The 17,416-nt window shown below is 34.4% G+C and overlaps 2 protein-coding genes across 2 annotated transcripts; both read right to left on the bottom strand.

Moving 5' to 3' along the window:
- Positions 1–6,073: 6,073 nt before the first annotated feature.
- On the bottom strand, positions 6,074–10,428 carry LOC121259725 (protein IQ-DOMAIN 1-like). Its single transcript, XM_041161450.1, has 5 exons — positions 10,140–10,428; positions 9,807–10,028; positions 7,796–7,999; positions 7,509–7,622; positions 6,074–7,332 (listed from the first exon to the last, which is right to left on the bottom strand). The coding sequence occupies exons 1-5, from the start codon at positions 10,206–10,208 to the stop codon at positions 6,631–6,633; spliced, it is 1,311 nt and encodes a 436-aa protein (XP_041017384.1). The 5' UTR covers positions 10,209–10,428; the 3' UTR covers positions 6,074–6,630.
- Positions 10,429–13,343: 2,915 nt separating this feature from the next.
- On the bottom strand, positions 13,344–15,976 carry LOC121247594 (IQ domain-containing protein IQM1-like). The gene is made up of 10 exons (XM_041145972.1): positions 15,900–15,976; positions 15,770–15,852; positions 15,552–15,729; positions 15,331–15,445; positions 15,086–15,151; positions 14,827–14,915; positions 14,636–14,723; positions 14,301–14,531; positions 13,950–14,051; positions 13,344–13,808 (listed from the first exon to the last, which is right to left on the bottom strand). The coding sequence occupies exons 1-10, from the start codon at positions 15,974–15,976 to the stop codon at positions 13,344–13,346; spliced, it is 1,494 nt and encodes a 497-aa protein (XP_041001906.1).
- Positions 15,977–17,416: the final 1,440 nt, after the last annotated feature.

Below are 17,416 nucleotides of genomic sequence, written 5' to 3'. Positions count from 1 at the left end.
GAAAGCCACATTGCTAGTGCCAAAACGATCCTACGTCAAGTGCTGTAGTTCAGCATTCTCTTTCTCCATGGCTAAATCGACGCCCACATCTCAATCTCGCTTTCTTGAGAATAAATGATTTCTTTCACTCATCAAACTCGGGTCAGGACGGTTTAGCTCGACTGTGCACTAGGTTAATTGGGTCGGGTCGCTCCTAAACACAAACCGGTTTGGTCGGGTTGTAGCCCTAATCTCATGTTCTAAATTATGAAGAAACAAATTAACTTAGGTTTAAAACAATTAATAAAGATTACCACTTTATCATAATTATTATTTTAATCTACATATCAATTTAATAGTCAATGATATCATAATAATGCTCATTTGGGTATTATTCTAAGTTTCCTAAGTCCGGATGTCTTGATGCATGATGATCACGAGGATGTTGGAGAAGATGCCAAAAAACTAGCTAGGATGACATGATCGATGATCATGATTGTGGAGGAAATGAATATATTCTTTTAAGTCTATATAATTACATACATGCATATATATATATATATATATATATATATATATAATAGAGCTAGGCTAGCTATATTTTATATGGGAAAAAGGAGACATCTCTACCAAGCAACATTTAAGTACTGTCGTTTATATTTTTGATACGTACTGATCTACAACTACTTGATTACTTTGGAAGCAAATAATTGTTAGTAGACTGTAGTAGTGATCCTGACAACATGCAAGAAGAATATTGATAATAGAGATCATGAAAGTGACAATGATATATTATGGTCATGTGATTGTAGTACTACTAGTACTACTACCATCTAACCCCCAATTTTTTTTTTTTTTTTTTTTAATAGAGTGTAAAGGTTTTGTTCAATGGTGGAGGAACCATCTTTTTTACTCGCTCGATCGTAATGATTATTGAGAAGACCAACTTTGAATTATTTAATGTAAAACTAGCCTACTTGCACTTAAGGTAATTTATGAAAGGAAAACGTTGTTGCTCTTCCCGTTGGTAGCTCTTGTTGGATTTTTTAAAATTTTTTTTTTTTTTTTACTTAATGATTAAGTAAGTTTTTTTTTTTCCTTAAAAATCACCCTTTATGAAAATAAGAAGAAAAGAGATGGATCATAAAGAATTTACTTATTAGCCAATTATATGAACTTGTAAGAGTTTTCATGGAAAATGTACCATGGGATTTGATAAAATTTTCAAGCATCTCCTAAATCCAAAAGAATTATATTGTAGGGTACACTTTATATTATAGGGTACACTTTAAATTTGAGTAAGAACTTGAGGAGACGATGTTAATAATTTTTTTTTTTTCTTCTAAAGGTATCATAAATAATAATTACAGGAAGAAATAAAGGTTTGTATTATTTTATTATAAAGGGATTAATGTGAACATCATGAATATCAAAACTTTATTCGAGACATCCTTTTATTTATGAGACAAATAGATAAAGTTACCTGACAAAGGGCAGAGAGAATCAAAACGGTGTAGAAAGGACAACATGCATTAATTATTCATTGTTTATGTTATCAGCATGTACACTCGATCTAGTACATAACACAAGCCAAGCCTTTAGCTAGCTAGTCACCTCATGTGGAGAGGTCGAAACCAACCAACGGCTTATTATATTTGTCAACAATTGAATTAGCAAGCTATCGCGACGACAGCTATATATCTTAAAACCTAGCTACTACAAATGGACGACCGTCGTTTTTAACCACAAATATCTGCATATTGGAACCTTAATTTTTATTTTTATTTTTTTAATCTTTATTTTATATGGCTTCTTAATTAAAAAGCACGCTAGTTTTATATATAGTTCATGAGTACGAATGAGTCAATACATGATGATCAAGGATTCAAGATCATGAAAGTCTATGATCGATCAATTACAATTAAGAATTTGTAATTGTAATTGATCATGAAAGTCTCTTTTTTTTTTTTTTTTGTTTTCTTTGACACAGTACTGTACGTTGATAGCAATCAAGAATTTGTGGGTCTAATTGGGTCAATTAAAGAATCATTTGTACTGTTTTCAAAGTATTATAATTTTCTAAAAGAGATTTTAATTAATCATGATAATCACAATCCCTAATTAATTAATTAATTAATTACTAGCTAATTAAGGGCATTTTAAACATGTTTGGCCACAGCATTTTATATATTATATTATATATATAGACTTTTATAAATTAAAGCAGTCAATCAAAAGGTAGTAATCAATGAGGGGACAGGGGGGGAGAATATTTAGAAATTTAGAGCAAAGCTGCTATTCTGTTTATGCATGGACCTACGTATAATAATTTAAAACGATGAAAAGAATCCCGAAAAAGTATGCCTTCACATTCTGTTGAAGGTTCCCCTTGAACTTAGCACTCTAATTAATTTTGTTTTTTGTCTAATCTCCGAGTTGATTGGCTGCTCGCTCGATCGATCTTGTGGTTGGTGAATATTTACGATAATCAAAAGTAGGATTCTTTTCTGCAATCATGCATGCTAGCTAGCTACCTAGCTGCATGCATCTTATAATTATATGCTAATTAATTAATAAATTCGAAAGCTTCATCGACGACGGATCTATAGATCTTATAACTATTGCTATCTAGCTGAAGTTGATCGATCCTAGCTAGCCATTAGCCAGACTTGATAAGATGATCACTATTACATTCACTTTATGAGATCATATATCTCATCGACGAGTAATATCAAATATAATTTTAAATACTTTTTAGAACATGTAATTTTTACGTAATTTTTTTTTTTAAAAAAAAATGGGATTCATTACTAAAATATAATATTTTTCTGTGAGTGAGTTTCAAATTTATCATTTTTTCCAAAAACAAATAGACAAGATTTATATATATATATATTCTAAAATTATAAATATCATTTTTTTTTCATGTGATCAATCGCAGGACAGGCCGTATCATTAATTAATGTTCCAAACTGGAATCATGAGAGAGAGAGAGAGAGAGAGAGAGTTGTGATTGATAGATCATAGAATTATAGTCTCCAGCTAGCAAAATCAGTTTCAAATTGAAATAAGCATGATGTAGCTAATTAAAGCAATGCTGCTTTAATTTGATCTTGTGGTGGAAGATGGAACAGGGCTGCAGCCAAGAATCTATGACTTCATCTTATTTGTTGCTTCTGAAAGAAAAAGTAAGAGTTTGGAATGCTTATGATGGAAGAAATAGAACCAAACAAGATTCCTGATTTATTGTTGCACATGCAACAATTAATGGCACCAGTGTCTCTTTTGCTTTATTTGTTGAGCGATCAAAGGACATGAAAAGATGCATGCGATTTTTGTTTTCTTTTTCACCCCTCCCGACCCAACTCATTAATGTGGAATCAAAATAAGTACATTATAGAATAGCCATGTTATTTTATATATTTGTCTTTTCTCGAAGACGATTGATTTTGGTATGAGTCATTTTCAGTCATGAATTTTTCAAGGGTCCCTTTCTTTCTCTCTTTCTTTTTGAATTTTGTTTCCTCTACCCTCAGCTGCTTTGTTCTTCCTTGGTAAATAAAATTGATGTAATTTTTATTTATTTTTACATATTTTTTATGCATTTTATTGATGTGATTGGTCAAATCACTTATTTTATATTAAAAAGAAGTGACACAACTAATCACATTAGTAGAGTACTCAAAAAATACATAAAAATGACTGTACATAAAATTTTTGAATAAATTTAGACATGATACGCCTCGTGGTCACACTTAAACTCATGATCTTCAAACTTTAAGTACTATTTTAAAGGCCAGGTTTATTTATAATTGTATAATGACTCGAGGATTAATGCTTATAACTAAGTTACATATAAGATGATCTGTACTGCATATATGCTTACAGGAACTTTTTTTTTTTTAAAAAAAAAAAAAAAATTGTTTTGGGTAAGAGTGCTAGCTTGCACATGAAAAGTAACAAGATTCTTCTACCTAACTCGCAAAGCTTGTATATGATGATCAGTGCATGTCATTCACATCAGCGAGGAAAAAAAAAAAAATGGACTGCATGTTAATTCTCTTTTCAAGTTGACCAAGCACTACAATAAAACCTGATCTTTTAATTGAATGACACAACTAAATAGGAGATCATCAAAATAAACAAATAATTGAGTTATTCATGCATGAATCGATCATTATAATTCACAGTGATCAATTGATATTTATATATATTAAGAGAACAAATTCAAATATTGGTCCAAATTCAAATAATGGGAACGAAGAAAAAGTAGAAAAACATGAAACTTATTTACTCAAATAAAGCCACGCGCAAACAAAAGTACTAATTAATTAAATTCATGTGTGACCCACAAATTAAGAAATAAAAAAGCAATATACATGAAGGAAATAGGCATATATCATCCTGGAAATAGGACCCCACACTGCCTTCCTTATCTTCATGGCAACCCCCCAATGAAAGAAAGTTTACATATTTACTCTAAGTTGAAGAAAGCATCATCCCGTTTTCCTTTTTCTTTCATTCACTTCATGAGGATCCCCCATCAACATTCACATCCAACAATTTTTATTATTTTTATTTTATTTTATTTTTACTGCTTTTGGTGGCATACATCCTGATCTCTTGCCTTTGTTGGTGCTGCAATATACAATACTCCTCCCGCCACCCCACGTGTAAGGCTGCTTGAGTAGTCTTTGATCATCATGATGTCCTATCACGAGTACGTACGTGGGGCATATATCTATCTTGCCGCGTAGATAAAAAGTCAAACTTTAACTGATCTGCAAATATTAATCTGCATGATCGATCGTCTCAAACGTCTATCACTGTGTGGGTTTATCATGTGTGTATGTATCTGCATGTGTCTCTCATTTTTGAAACCGACAAATGAAACACCAGTTCACTTTACTGTTGTCTACATTTGAAGATACATATTTTCCCAAGTGTTATTATTTTCTGGTCGATTTTCTCTTCTGGTTTCTTAAAGATGGAATGATTAAGTGATTCGCACAATAGTAAAGGACGATGATGTTGACATAAGTGGTCCTTTCAGCTATAGTTAATGAATGCTGCTGGGACCCTTTAAGATGCTGCATATCATCTCCTCCAACCCCATCTCAAATTCCAGTCTATTTGAGGAACCCTTGTTAGTTGTTATTGGACGCCACTCAATTTTGTTTCTTAAGTGGGGTTAAGAATGTTTCACAAAACATTGATCCTTGCGCTCCTTGCATGATTGAAAAGGTTTGATTCTAATCTCAAACATTGAAGTACTGCTCCTGAAATAACTTCACACACAATCATCATATCTGCATCAAAATTTGAGCGTTAACATCTCTTTTTTCAAATTTCAACCGAGTTTCGGAGCAAATTCCAGAGCAAGAACTCAAAGTTAATTTATTCCATTGATAGCGGGAGACTGGTCGATAAGAGTATATCTTTTTGTGGGGTACTGGGAATATTATATATGTTATTCATTCATCCGTACGTCGTCCTAATTGCCAATTAAATACCATACATATTAATATTATGGTAGAGTTAGCTAGCTAGCTAGCTAGAAAAACTTACAGCCACGGCCAGATAGAGGTTTAATTAATTGCTAATTGTTAGAAAGAACAACATTAGTCAGTCTACTTATTCCATATGGATCGAGATTTGTTTACTTTGTTGATTTCTGGGTGATCATGTTCTGAAATTGGGGGAAAAATCAAACCTCTATTGTAATTACTAATTGATCTGTTTGCTGTCATATAATAATATCTGGGAAATACTTGGATTAAATATCATAACCCAATACTTCTTTGATATTTGTGCCATTTCTTACCACCAACTACTTCCTCGTCCTTGAATATATCTTGTTTTCGTTTGAATATAAGAGTGTGAGCAATGGATATTACTATAATTCAAAAGCGAGAATCCAATGTCTCTTGCCATAATCTTCTTGGTTTGGTTTTCCTGTTTATCGGTATCTTTTAATAAACGTACAACTTGAGCCTCGAAGCCCAACTCAAGCATGGATGTAGGGGGGAAAGCCCATTTGAAGCAGCATTTTCCAAAACAAAGGCCAGAGTAACCATAATAAATCTAGAACAACTTCAAGCTCAAGACTGCAGCACTCTTTAATATTCATTAAAACCAGCTAACAGAGACTATATTCTGAAGATTCATAGCCATGACAAATTCCACGAACGCAGTCACTCTAATATCCATACTCTAAGTAGCAACATCCATACAAGTGCTATTTCCCCTGAAATTTCTATTTGTTCATTCGAATGCATACATCTCAATTAGCTAGCATCATTTATATACACGCCACATTTTACATACAACAAACAAACAAACAAACCTTGTATGTGAAGTCCTAGACAAGACAATGTCATTCAATCTTTACGGAGAAAAATTCGAAAATACTATAGGGGCGTGCTTCAATTCTATGAACACAGTTGCTCATAGTATCTGATCTACTTCCGGTGTTCATATACAAACCAGTTCCCCTTTAGATTGTTGGGTAAATCTGGTCCATTGATGTGTCTCTTAGTACTTGAACAGCTAGCTTCAGAATCATATGGCGCAACAAGCTGTTGAACTCAAGGAGCTTGGACATTGAAGTTTGGCTAAGCCTCTCTTAGTCCCTATGACAACAAGTCTTAATTAGTATTGCTGATATCTTACCCGCCCATGTGTACCTAATGGATTATTTTGCATTGAAGTAGGGTACACATCTCTGCTCAAATTAACTGAACAATTAGAACCCGCACTGCTCCTTGTATCTCCATTAGAAACTACCATTGGTTTACTATGGAACATAAAATCCTCCATAAAATGCCTCTGCATGCTGTGAGAAAGATATTTGTAAGCTCTCTGCTTAGCTTTAGTTGACTCTGTGAGATACATGTAGCTAGGTGCGTGGATATTCCTTTCTTCAAGCGTTTCCATCACGAGAGTGTTACTAGATGCTAGAGTTGGAGATGCAGACGCAGATGAAGTTGATGCACAGCTCTCATCATAAAGAGATTCAGAACTTGGGGCAGAAGATGAGGAACTAATTTGACCAGCTGCAAGTGGTTTAGCTGAAATCCGGGTTGTGCCATTGTACCTTATGGCTTTCACTGAATCATGATCTGGAGAATAGGAATGAAAATTGAGAAGTTGATCTTGGCTTTTCCTAGACAATGGAGTCTTTTCTGGGGGGTCAGTATGATTTTCTTCCATCAATCTGCTTTCCCAGGGTTTGGCTGCCATCCAGCTTTCTATCCAGCACCATCCCGAGTTGTTCTTATCAAGTCTATGATGCTTGAGAGAAGTCACTGGTTTGCTGCTTATTGAATTTGGAGTTGCAGTCAATCTTGATTGCTGAAAACAAGAAATTCAACATACTAAAGATAATCTGTTCAACATACTGAAACAAATGAAGTGTAAATCCCAACTTATCTGCATATATTCAGGCAGCTTTAACTAGGCCATATATCCAGTCCGCTGACTATCTTACTAAAGGAAAAACTGTCTATTGGGTCCTCTCAATTTCATACCTGTTGAGAGCGCGCGTATGCAATTGCTCTCCCCCTCTTCACAGCACCTTCTTGCCTCATTTGCAGCTTTGCTCTAACTTCATCAATGGTTCCTGGACTAGCACACCATCCTTGCTGAGAATTATCAGAAAAAACAACATTGATGACAGAGTTAGCATTGCATATACATTAAATGGTATTTTCATTATTTATTTGATGACATGGAATCTCACCAAGGCAAGGCCCTTCAGACCCACCCTTGGGAATACATAAAATGTTGAGATGTGAAGATGTTTTGACATTAATACCTCTGCTTGCTTCACAGGATCAGCAAGGGGCACAGCTAGCCCTTCTGGGGACACCCTCACACACTGTGCCCTTATACGAGCTTGAACTCGAACAAGAGCTTGCATGCAACTCAGTGTAACAGCAGCTTGTTTCCGAACTTGCCGACCACGGAATATAGCTTGAAGCCTCACCACTGCTTTCAATGCCCTCAAAGCTTGTCTTGCCTGCAACATGTCATTAAGAACACTGAATAGAAATGCATAAACAGTAATTCATAAGCATAAAAGATGAATATTAGAGCACGTCACTGCATTCTTTTTAAGGAATATGGCAAAAACAAAAACAAGAAAAGGAAGAAAACATTGGCGAAGACACCCCGGCTCGCAAAAAAAAATTGCCGAGGCAGTTTCCAAAGTGAAACTTCCCACAGGGTTGATACTTGCTGATGGACTAATAATCTGAGTCTACGCTTGGCTGCCTAGACTACAGAGGAAATTGAGGATAGAGTAACTCAGATATGGATGTCCTCTTCTTTTGTTTTGAAGAGTGAAATAAATACCTAACTCCATTAGCAAAAACATTATCATTTTACCTATGTTTGAAGATGATCACATTGTTTCAGGTGCAACAGATAATTTTAAAACAAACTCAAATTGTTTTATCTCTATTAGCTTTCATCACCGACCGGTGAAAGTCTACAATTTTCCTAAAGAGTAACAAAGCAAACAAAAGAAAAAGAAAAAACACTTCAAGAAAGAACACGTTGACCCTGTGCATTGCTAAGAGTATTACTACTTAGTACTTAGTTAAAAAAATGATGTGGATCAAAAAAACTCAACCTTATTAAAAACTACAGAGAACTTCTAGTACGATTAACTCAATTCCACTTCCCGACAATGTAATTCAAAGTTCTTGCCAGGTAAGATGAATTGATTTTGAATTCTTAAGTTACATGAGCTCAATTCTATAGATAAGCACATAAACTTAGATGCCGTAGTCCCTGAATGTAAAGGAAATAGCCGAGAATCACGTTGACAGTGTAAAGGAAATAGCCGAGAATCATGTTGACAGTGTAAAGGAAATAGCCGAGAATCATGTTGACAGCAAAGACTAAATCAATCTGCACCATACTCTGCGCAATCTGCACTAATGTTGACTGAATCAATTTGCATCAAGTCTTACGGGATCTGCAATACCAGTTAGGAAGCTTTCCTTGTGTAATGCCTCAATATATTACTCTGATATATTACTCTGATGTAAATTAGCCGTTGTGAATTTATTACTCTAGGACAGATTGTTTCCATACTTGTACACTCTGTTTTATGGACAAATATAAATAAAGGCATGTTCTCTCGCTGACAGACACACGAGAGCATTTTCCATATTCATGTATTGTTTTACTGAAATCTGGATCTTTACCCAAGTTATAGATAGGAGACATAAAACTTGTCTTTAACGAACAGAGTTTTGAAAACTTGTGAAAGAGTATTGAACTTTACAATATTTGGCTTAAGGATATATCTCATAGAAAACTAAGTTGAAGGAATTATCCATCTGTGATATAATTTGGAGGTTTTTGAGGCTGTTTCAGCTCAAGTTTATCCATGAACAACACAAAACTAAAAATCAAAGTGGCTTAAAAAACATCAGCGTTCGAAATCTTTAGCTTTAGGAACTACATCAGTAGCTAAGAGTAATGAAAATAGAAAAAAAGAGACCAATTTACCGGAGACAGAGTTCAATGTATGATATAAGAGTACGAAAAGCTGGTTCTGAAATTTTGTGTTTCTGAGGCTTTTGAGCTCAGAGCCTCAGATACTAATTACTTAACTAAGATTCAAACAAATAAAACCATAAAGACCTTAAATTTACGATCTACAACTTTAAACGTTGCTTTCGAGAACCAAGAACCAAGTAAATATATATGAAACCACAGACTCTATTTTGTTTTTTGTTTATGTTTTGTTTTTTTCTTTACGTGGTCTGAGTAAGCTAAAGAATCTTCAAGACAAGAAAATAGCAGGCATTTACCAAGAATCCCCGAAACACGGTTTGGATCTGAATGGCAGCCCGTTCTCGCCTGATCACCATGAAATCTTTGGGCGGAGCTCTCACCAGAGTAGCAATTGCAGCGCTGAAAGAATGAGAGGAAGAATCGGACGCCTGGGATGCCACCGCGTGGCCTCTCTTCATGCCCTCTGACGAACTCCTCCATAGCCTCCATTTCTTCTTGGTCTTATCCCCGGCCTTTTCCTAAAGAAACAAAACAACGAAAACAACATTAAGGGAAACAATGAAAACAAAGGAAACATGAGAAGCAGAAACAAAAAAGTGCGAGGTGTGGTTGGAGATGTTTCGGCTCACGTAGTTGGTGGTTGTGTTGGGCTTCTTTGAAGCGATTAGTGATTTTATCCATTTTACTGAGGCACCCATTTGAGAAAACAGAACGGATGTGCGTTAGATAGCAACAAAGTGTTTCCCAGAAATGTTTGGGGGAAGTAAGAATTTGATCTCCTGCAAGACGAGAGAGAGAGAGAGAGGTTTGGGTTGTGGGTTTAGGGAGAAAGAGCTCCGCCTTAAGAATTAATGGTAGAGAGTTTGAAATTTGAAATTGTTTGAGAAGAAAAAGTAAGAAATACCGTAACGGATAGTAGTAGAACTGTAGAAGATGAAGAAGACGACTTTTTTGGTTTTTAAAAGAATAATTTATGAAAGAGGCCGCTCCTCTTTAGCATTTTATAACTCTTTCTTAATTCAGTTCCTTTTATTATTATAATTTTTTTTAATTTTTATCTAAAATAAAAAAAAAATCAAATTTTTTAAAATTTTAAAATAAAAATAATATTAAAAAAATATATTTTAATAATATTTTATTCAATTTTTTAACTTTAATTCTAATTCATTATCTCGCGAAAATAAAATAAGCTGATTAAGCCATAATCATAACGTTATATTTTTAAACCTTTTGTTTTAGCCGTTGGAACCTTCAAAATGCAGGTTTGGTTGGGTCCACTGGTGACTGGATGGATACATTACTTTCTTTTTTTCTTCTCTAATTTCATTTCCTTTTTGTTAGTTTGGAGATTACCATAAACTTACAATTAGTCTATAATTATTATTGTACCATTCTACTTAAAGTGAATGATAGTTAAGTAAAAATAAAATTATGTCACGCGAATGTTGTGTAGTGTAAAAATCTTTAAATAATATTTTTCTAAATGAAATGCTTCTAGATTTTTAAAATTATGAGATAAGTAATAGATTTTGGGATTAATCTATCTATCTTTAAATTTGGTTATAATTGCATGCTAAATAACAAAAATTTCACGTGCAGTCACTTTTATATGCTCTTTGAGCACTATTAATCTGGTTGATTAAGTTATTTAATTTTAATATAAAATAATTGATTTGGCCAATCATATCAGTGAAATGTGTAAGAAGTACGTAAAAGTGATTATATGTAACAGATCTCGCTAAATAAATATTTATTTGCACGAGTAATGCTACATACAGTCGTAGAGTACGCAAATATCGCTTAGTCATTTTGAAAAATAATAGAGTTCACCATAAAATATTTAATGTAGGTATCGTATTTATTTACTCATTTTTTTTCAAAAAAAATGTGTAGTACTTGTGTACTCAACGATTACAAATATTATTTTTTAAAATGTTAATTAGTACATATAATAATAATAATAATAATAAATGGTAGGTATATAGTAAGAATTAGTGGTATTAATTTTGTGATGCAAAAATACCTGATTAACTCCCTTTGGCTGGCATCTTGCTGATCAGGACAAGTATGCATGATGCATTCTGCTTGCAACCATTATATATTTTTTCCTTGACATTTTGACTTACTATTAAATTTAAGTTTATCGTTCGATTTTTAGGCGACGCTTTGTCCAGAATAATAATTCTCCGATTACAAGATCAATCAGCAAAATTAAGGGGAGATCATGAGTCTAACGTATAATAATAATGGATTCATGAATTAATTAACATGCTCAAATATAATCAACGTATATATATATATATATATTATGAGATTTATTAAATATTAATTACTATTTACTGTCACATTTCATATCTATATCTTTTATATAGGGTGTGTGAGTATTTTTTATAGAATATGAATTAAATATTTTTTATAGATAAGATGTGAGGTATGAGGTGATTAATAGTAATTGATGAGAATAATTTTTTATATATATTATATATATATGCAGCATTTAATAAATTAATAGAAATGATGATGATGATATGTTGTTTTTCGTCCAAAACTTTTATCCGTAAACCAAGTCCGCCCTACGTGCAGTACTTTCCGTAATCACCTAATTCTAGATCAGACAAGGAATTAAAGATAGGTAGGTGTGTATATATTAAAGAGTAATGCTGTATATATTCTTGAAATACGTAAATGTTGTATAGTTATTTTGAGAAAGAATTGAGTTTATTATTAAAAAAATAATTTTTAATATATAGATTTCGTATTATTCAAATTTTTTTAAAAAGATTACGAGGTAGTTACATATTTCACGATTGTAAATATCATTTTTTATTCATAATGTGTAAACTTTTTTTAAAAAAGTGCGTGACACTTGTATAATTCATGACTGTTTGTAGCATGCGTTAATTGCTATTTTTAAAAAAATAATATTTTCACGTAGGTCTCATATTTATTTATTTTTTTCAAAAAGAATACGGTATTTGTGGACATTATGAGTACTGCAAATATCATTTCTTCTATTTAATTACTAATTTCCATGCACATACGTACACAGATATATATGATCTCCTCATGATCAATATTCCCTGATAATGGGAACAAATTATATAGAATCCCGAACGGTTATAATTAAGGCTGTAATTAGCTCTCACGATGGAGTGAATTGAAAGAAGTAGTAGTTAGTCACATTAATTAATTCTAGCTATAATATATGGATTTACATGGCAAATCATGATCACCGGATGTGACCCTCAAAAGTATCAAGGCGGCCTGCCTGCCTTTCTTTTGAATATTATCATACCGCGTTGTTTTGTTGTATATGCCCATAGAATTCAAATGATCATAAGTATGAATGCAAAATCTCTTTAATCAATGTCTAACTCAATATCATGATATAAGTTGTTAGCATTTAAGCAAATGAAATTCTAAAGTTGCTGTCATGAATGTCAACTTTGTTGACAGGTAGCATTGCTCGTTAAGAAATGCGGCAGTGAGAGATCAGAGATCATGTCCAAATTATAAATGAAAGAACCATTTATATTATTTGAATTACAAAGGAAAGAAACATTCGAAATATATATAAGATCAAGAAAGAAACAAATTATCTTGTTAGGAAAGTCACCCAGCAAGCTTAAAAGACGAGGTTCATGTATACCAAGGGCAACAGAAACACGTACACAGGGTCCTACAAACGCCACTTTCCATGAACCTCATAATCAAACCCAACATACCCTTAATTAATTATAAACAATCACCGTACCCTTTTGTGCTGATCATGAATAATATTCTAGCTAATAATTTCCCTTATTAGAAACACGTTATATATACGTAGCCTTGGGCTATATAGGAAGTGATCCCATATATGCAAGCGTTGGTGAAAGATGGATTTTTGGAGAAGGTCTTGGCGAAGGGATGGGGACACTAGTGCTAGGAAAGTGTCCTGGTGTGGTCCTAGGCGACAGATTGACATGTTCAAGCGCCTGAAGCTGAAGCTGTGGAGGGTATTCTCTAACACACCCAATACGAGGTCCAGTTCCACTTGTCCATTTAAAGGACAGACGTTTGGCCAATTTGAATGCCGGTGCCTCCACATGATTGCCAGTTACTGATCTAACATCGTCGTCATGACGGCCAACTGAGATAATGTCAGTGTTCAGCTTGTCGGGCACGACGGCATCTGCTGATCCTGTTGTGTTGGAGGATTTTAGGTCTGTACTTGAACCCCTCGTGATCGACTCTGACTTTAGTTCCTCGTCGGTATATTTCAATGATGTTGGTGGCTTGTCATCATCTACTGCATATTTCTGCGGGTACAAACAAGCATGCATGAAGATTGTGCGCATAAACTGATCAGTGAAAAATCATTGAATTTAATTTGCGCATTCATGCATATGTATATATCTGTCAAATTAACCATGCGAGAAATTAAGGACTGAAGAAATTACCTTAACATGGGTCAAGTTCACATGGTGCCCTTTTAGAAAACTAATGAACTCCATGAAGTTCTCTTCCGTAGGGCAATAATGACCGCTATAGGGCCATATAGCCTGACAAGATCATGAGGAGGGAATAAACATAAAACAAAACTTGGTATAAAGAAATCTATTCCATTTTGGCACCTGATCTGTCTATATAATTAAGTAATTAGTAAGATCACTTTTTTGCATATTGCCCTTATATTCAATTCCTAATTCTCTTCTATACCTCCAAAGAATACAGCTGATTCAATAAAGTGAGTACATGAAAAGGGTTGCAATTGATCTTATTGTTAGTATATCTGCATAAAATATATATACCTCGAGGACCCCATTATGGGCCACAACTCTTCCAGCTGCGATGGTGGCACCCCCAGCCACAAAACTAGAGTGCTGAAACTGCCCCTTCTTCTTCTGACCAATATACAAGTTCCTCGTTGTGCTCAGAACAAATATCCACTTGGTACCATCCCCAGTCTCCACAGGCAATCCACTTTTTCTGTAAATGAGCTTCCCACCTTCTACAATCACTTCATATGGTTCCCTCTCCTTCTGCAAAGAGAGATTTAATTGTTTTGGCATCAATTTATTATAATATGCTCCCATTTTAAGTGTCTTTTAATAAGTTTATAAATAGATATGTAAACTGTACATACTGGTCGAAGGTATATGATGCATTGACGCTGAAGAATGGTCCTTGGGCACTTCTCAACATTTACTTCTTTGCCATCTCCGATGTCCAACCTTCATTTATATGATGAAGGAATTAAGAAAGTTGATATAAAAAAAGAAGGATAAACATTTCTTAAGGACGTTAACTGTTGGGGGTTTTGTTTTGGAGTTTTACCAATAGAAGAAAGGTTGGGAGCTCTCGCTGTTAAACCAAACATCATAATACAAGTGCAGATTGTGTCCATACCGATGGCGTGGATCAATCTGTAGAACGAGAGGAGAAAATTAACATCATGACTTCATCCATTTTATTATGGTTTTAACTTGAGGCAAACGTTAGTCAACTCTTGATGAAACCATGACTATGGAAACAATCTATGCAAAAGGAAGAGAGAATATCTGGAAAGTAGACTAGAATAATTATATGGGCTTACAGCTTCAAGCCAGTGTCTTAGAGCTAATTTCCGAGCTTTCTCATCCTTGGACAAACCCTTGCCAACCTACAATAAACCGTCCAGTATGACAAAGTGTTCAATAATGCAGAAAAGGGTAGTACTTCTTGCAAGAAATTTGAATTTGTCAACAATTTATTATAAAGGTCAAACAACAGTCAACTCTGTCTAAAACACGGATTCTAGCTAGCTATGAAACTTATTAAAATGTTGATATATAAAGGCACCTTTGCAACCCTAGTCCTAGCCCGTGCCCATCTCGAAACTGCAGTTTCTGATTTACCATACTTGAAGAATGATATAGAACTTTGCTTAAGAGCTGCAAAGTCTAATGCCTTCCACCTAAAACAATTATAATAGAACCAAACCATGATCAGAACAAAACTTCACTGTCAAGACTAACTGCTGCAGGTAAAGGAAAAATAGATTTGCTGATGAGAGAACTAACCAGAGCTCCTCCACAACGACAGCACAATCCGCAAGGTTTCTTCGTGTCCGATGACCCTTGTAAACTTTCTGCAGCTTAATTGCAGCTGCATTACGATCACTAGGGGTCCTTGGAGAAACCTCATGAATTTTGGGTTTGGTAAAAGAGACCTTGGGATATCTTAAATCATAATTGGCATTTTCCTCCTCCAAGTCAGAATTATCTTCATCCAGGACTTGGTTCTTGGATGAAACAATTATCTGAAGCTTTTGTTTTCCCACTTTCCTCTTCTTTAAACTTGCAGCTATCCCAGTTTCCATGTCTTCATCGATCACTTTATCAGACCCCTCATATTTATCATTAACGTACCTCGTATCTCTTTTCTCGAAGCTAACTGTTCTCGACATTGTCTTCGAGTCATGGTTGATGAGTCTTCCTATAACCATCTCTAACTTCTCCGTCAAGACAAGAAGCCTTTTACCTTAGTTTGTGTTTGAAAGCGCGCAGTTATAAGCTTGGGTATCAAAATACAAATTTTGATGGATCAACCTGCCCAGCAAGATATATATGAGAATTTTCAGCCTCATACTATAATAAGAACCCGATTCATTACTTACCAAAAATAGTGATCATAAGAGTTTATAGTCCAATAAAAATTGAAAGCTGGTAAAAGAGAATTGTGAGAGAGAGAGAGAGAGAGAGAGAGAGAGAGAGAGAGAGAGCGATCAGAGAGAACTTCGAGGTTGATCGCATTTTTGTCATTATCAATGATAAGATAGATACAAACTACAAATCAACAAAAAGAACCCAGGTTCACATTTATTCATGAGAGCTGATCTGCTCTCCAAAAAGCAAACATGAAGTTTTATTCATTTTGCCTGCGCGCGTACGTTCATTTTAACAGTAACTCACCACATTTATATATAGGAGAATGCTTCCAAATTTGAAAATTACAATATTATTTGTCTTACGTTATTTCTATTTCATTTCTACTATACAAACATCAAGTGAAGTAATTAATGACCAAGTAAAAAACGAAAAACAAAAATATATAGCCCCAAGGAAATCATGATCAAGTACTAGCTAGCTGGGATAGATGCATGCATGTCGAGATAATATTCTCACCTTAATTGCTCTGGCATGCAGCTTCTCTCCACTTCTAATCTTTCTAATTAATTCTATCTCTCGTGTCTGTGTCTGTCTTTGATCTGTTGGGTTGAAGTTTTCAATCCGACCATTTGATCCCCTTTATATAGTCTAAGGTACCCGCTGAAAGTTGCCAGGAAATTCAAGTAAACTGTAGTACTGACTTCAAATAACGTATTAGTATTCGACAAAGATTGTAGAAATACTTAGTTTGAAAACTTTTTGCCCATCAAAGCCGGTTAGAAGAATTGAAAAACCAGATTTCACGTGACCTTGAAAAAACTTTGAACTTGAAGTTCGGTTCAAAGTTCCACACATGCAGTACCGCGTACACAGTTCTATTGCTCGATCGATGGTCTCTACTTTATTTGGAAACAAGAATTTCAAGACGTTATGCACGTGCATTTGGAAGATATATTAATTCTACACCCAAAGATCGAAGAATAGGTCAAAAACCGAAATATGAAATTCTCCGTAATTAAACTGCACCGACCAATGTTGGTTTCTCATGATGCATGCATGAGCAAGACCAAAGTAGTTTGCTTAAATTCTCTCAGTTCTTATTATAAAGAAACACGCACAATATTTAATACTATATACGAATAGTAATAGAGATCAGAGCGAGTAGTGAGAGGTTTTAAGAAAGATCGATCTGAACACAACCTCGAGAACAAAAAAAGTGACGGCCAGGAAAAGTTGTAGCTAGCGGGTTTTAGCTACCTTCCAAACTTTCACACTCC

Source organism: Juglans microcarpa x Juglans regia, chromosome 1D (assembly GCF_004785595.1).
Source record: "Juglans microcarpa x Juglans regia isolate MS1-56 chromosome 1D, Jm3101_v1.0, whole genome shotgun sequence".
Lineage (NCBI taxonomy): Eukaryota > Viridiplantae > Streptophyta > Magnoliopsida > Fagales > Juglandaceae > Juglans > Juglans microcarpa x Juglans regia.
The sequence above is the reverse complement of the archived record's forward strand: the minus strand, read 5'-3'. Positions and strand labels throughout refer to the sequence as shown.

Excerpts from the sequence above, each read along its gene's own strand:
- LOC121259725 (XM_041161450.1), bottom strand. The coding sequence starts at position 10,208 with ATGGGTGCCTCAGTAAAATGGATAAAATCACTAATCGCTTCAAAGAAG. Across the intron at positions 10,029-10,139 it reads CCAACACAACCACCAACTAC|GAAAAGGCCGGGGATAAGAC; the intron begins GTGAGCCGAAAC and ends TTGTTTCTTTAG. Across the intron at positions 7,623-7,795 it reads ATCCTGTGAAGCAAGCAGAG|CAAGGATGGTGTGCTAGTCC; the intron begins GTATTAATGTCA and ends GATAATTCTCAG.
- LOC121247594 (XM_041145972.1), bottom strand. The coding sequence starts at position 15,976 with ATGGTTATAGGAAGACTCATCAACCATGACTCGAAGACAATGTCGAGA. Across the intron at positions 14,052-14,300 it reads CCCATAATGGGGTCCTCGAG|GCTATATGGCCCTATAGCGG; the intron begins GTATATATATTT and ends TGATCTTGTCAG. Across the intron at positions 13,809-13,949 it reads TGAACTTGACCCATGTTAAG|AAATATGCAGTAGATGATGA; the intron begins GTAATTTCTTCA and ends TTGTACCCGCAG.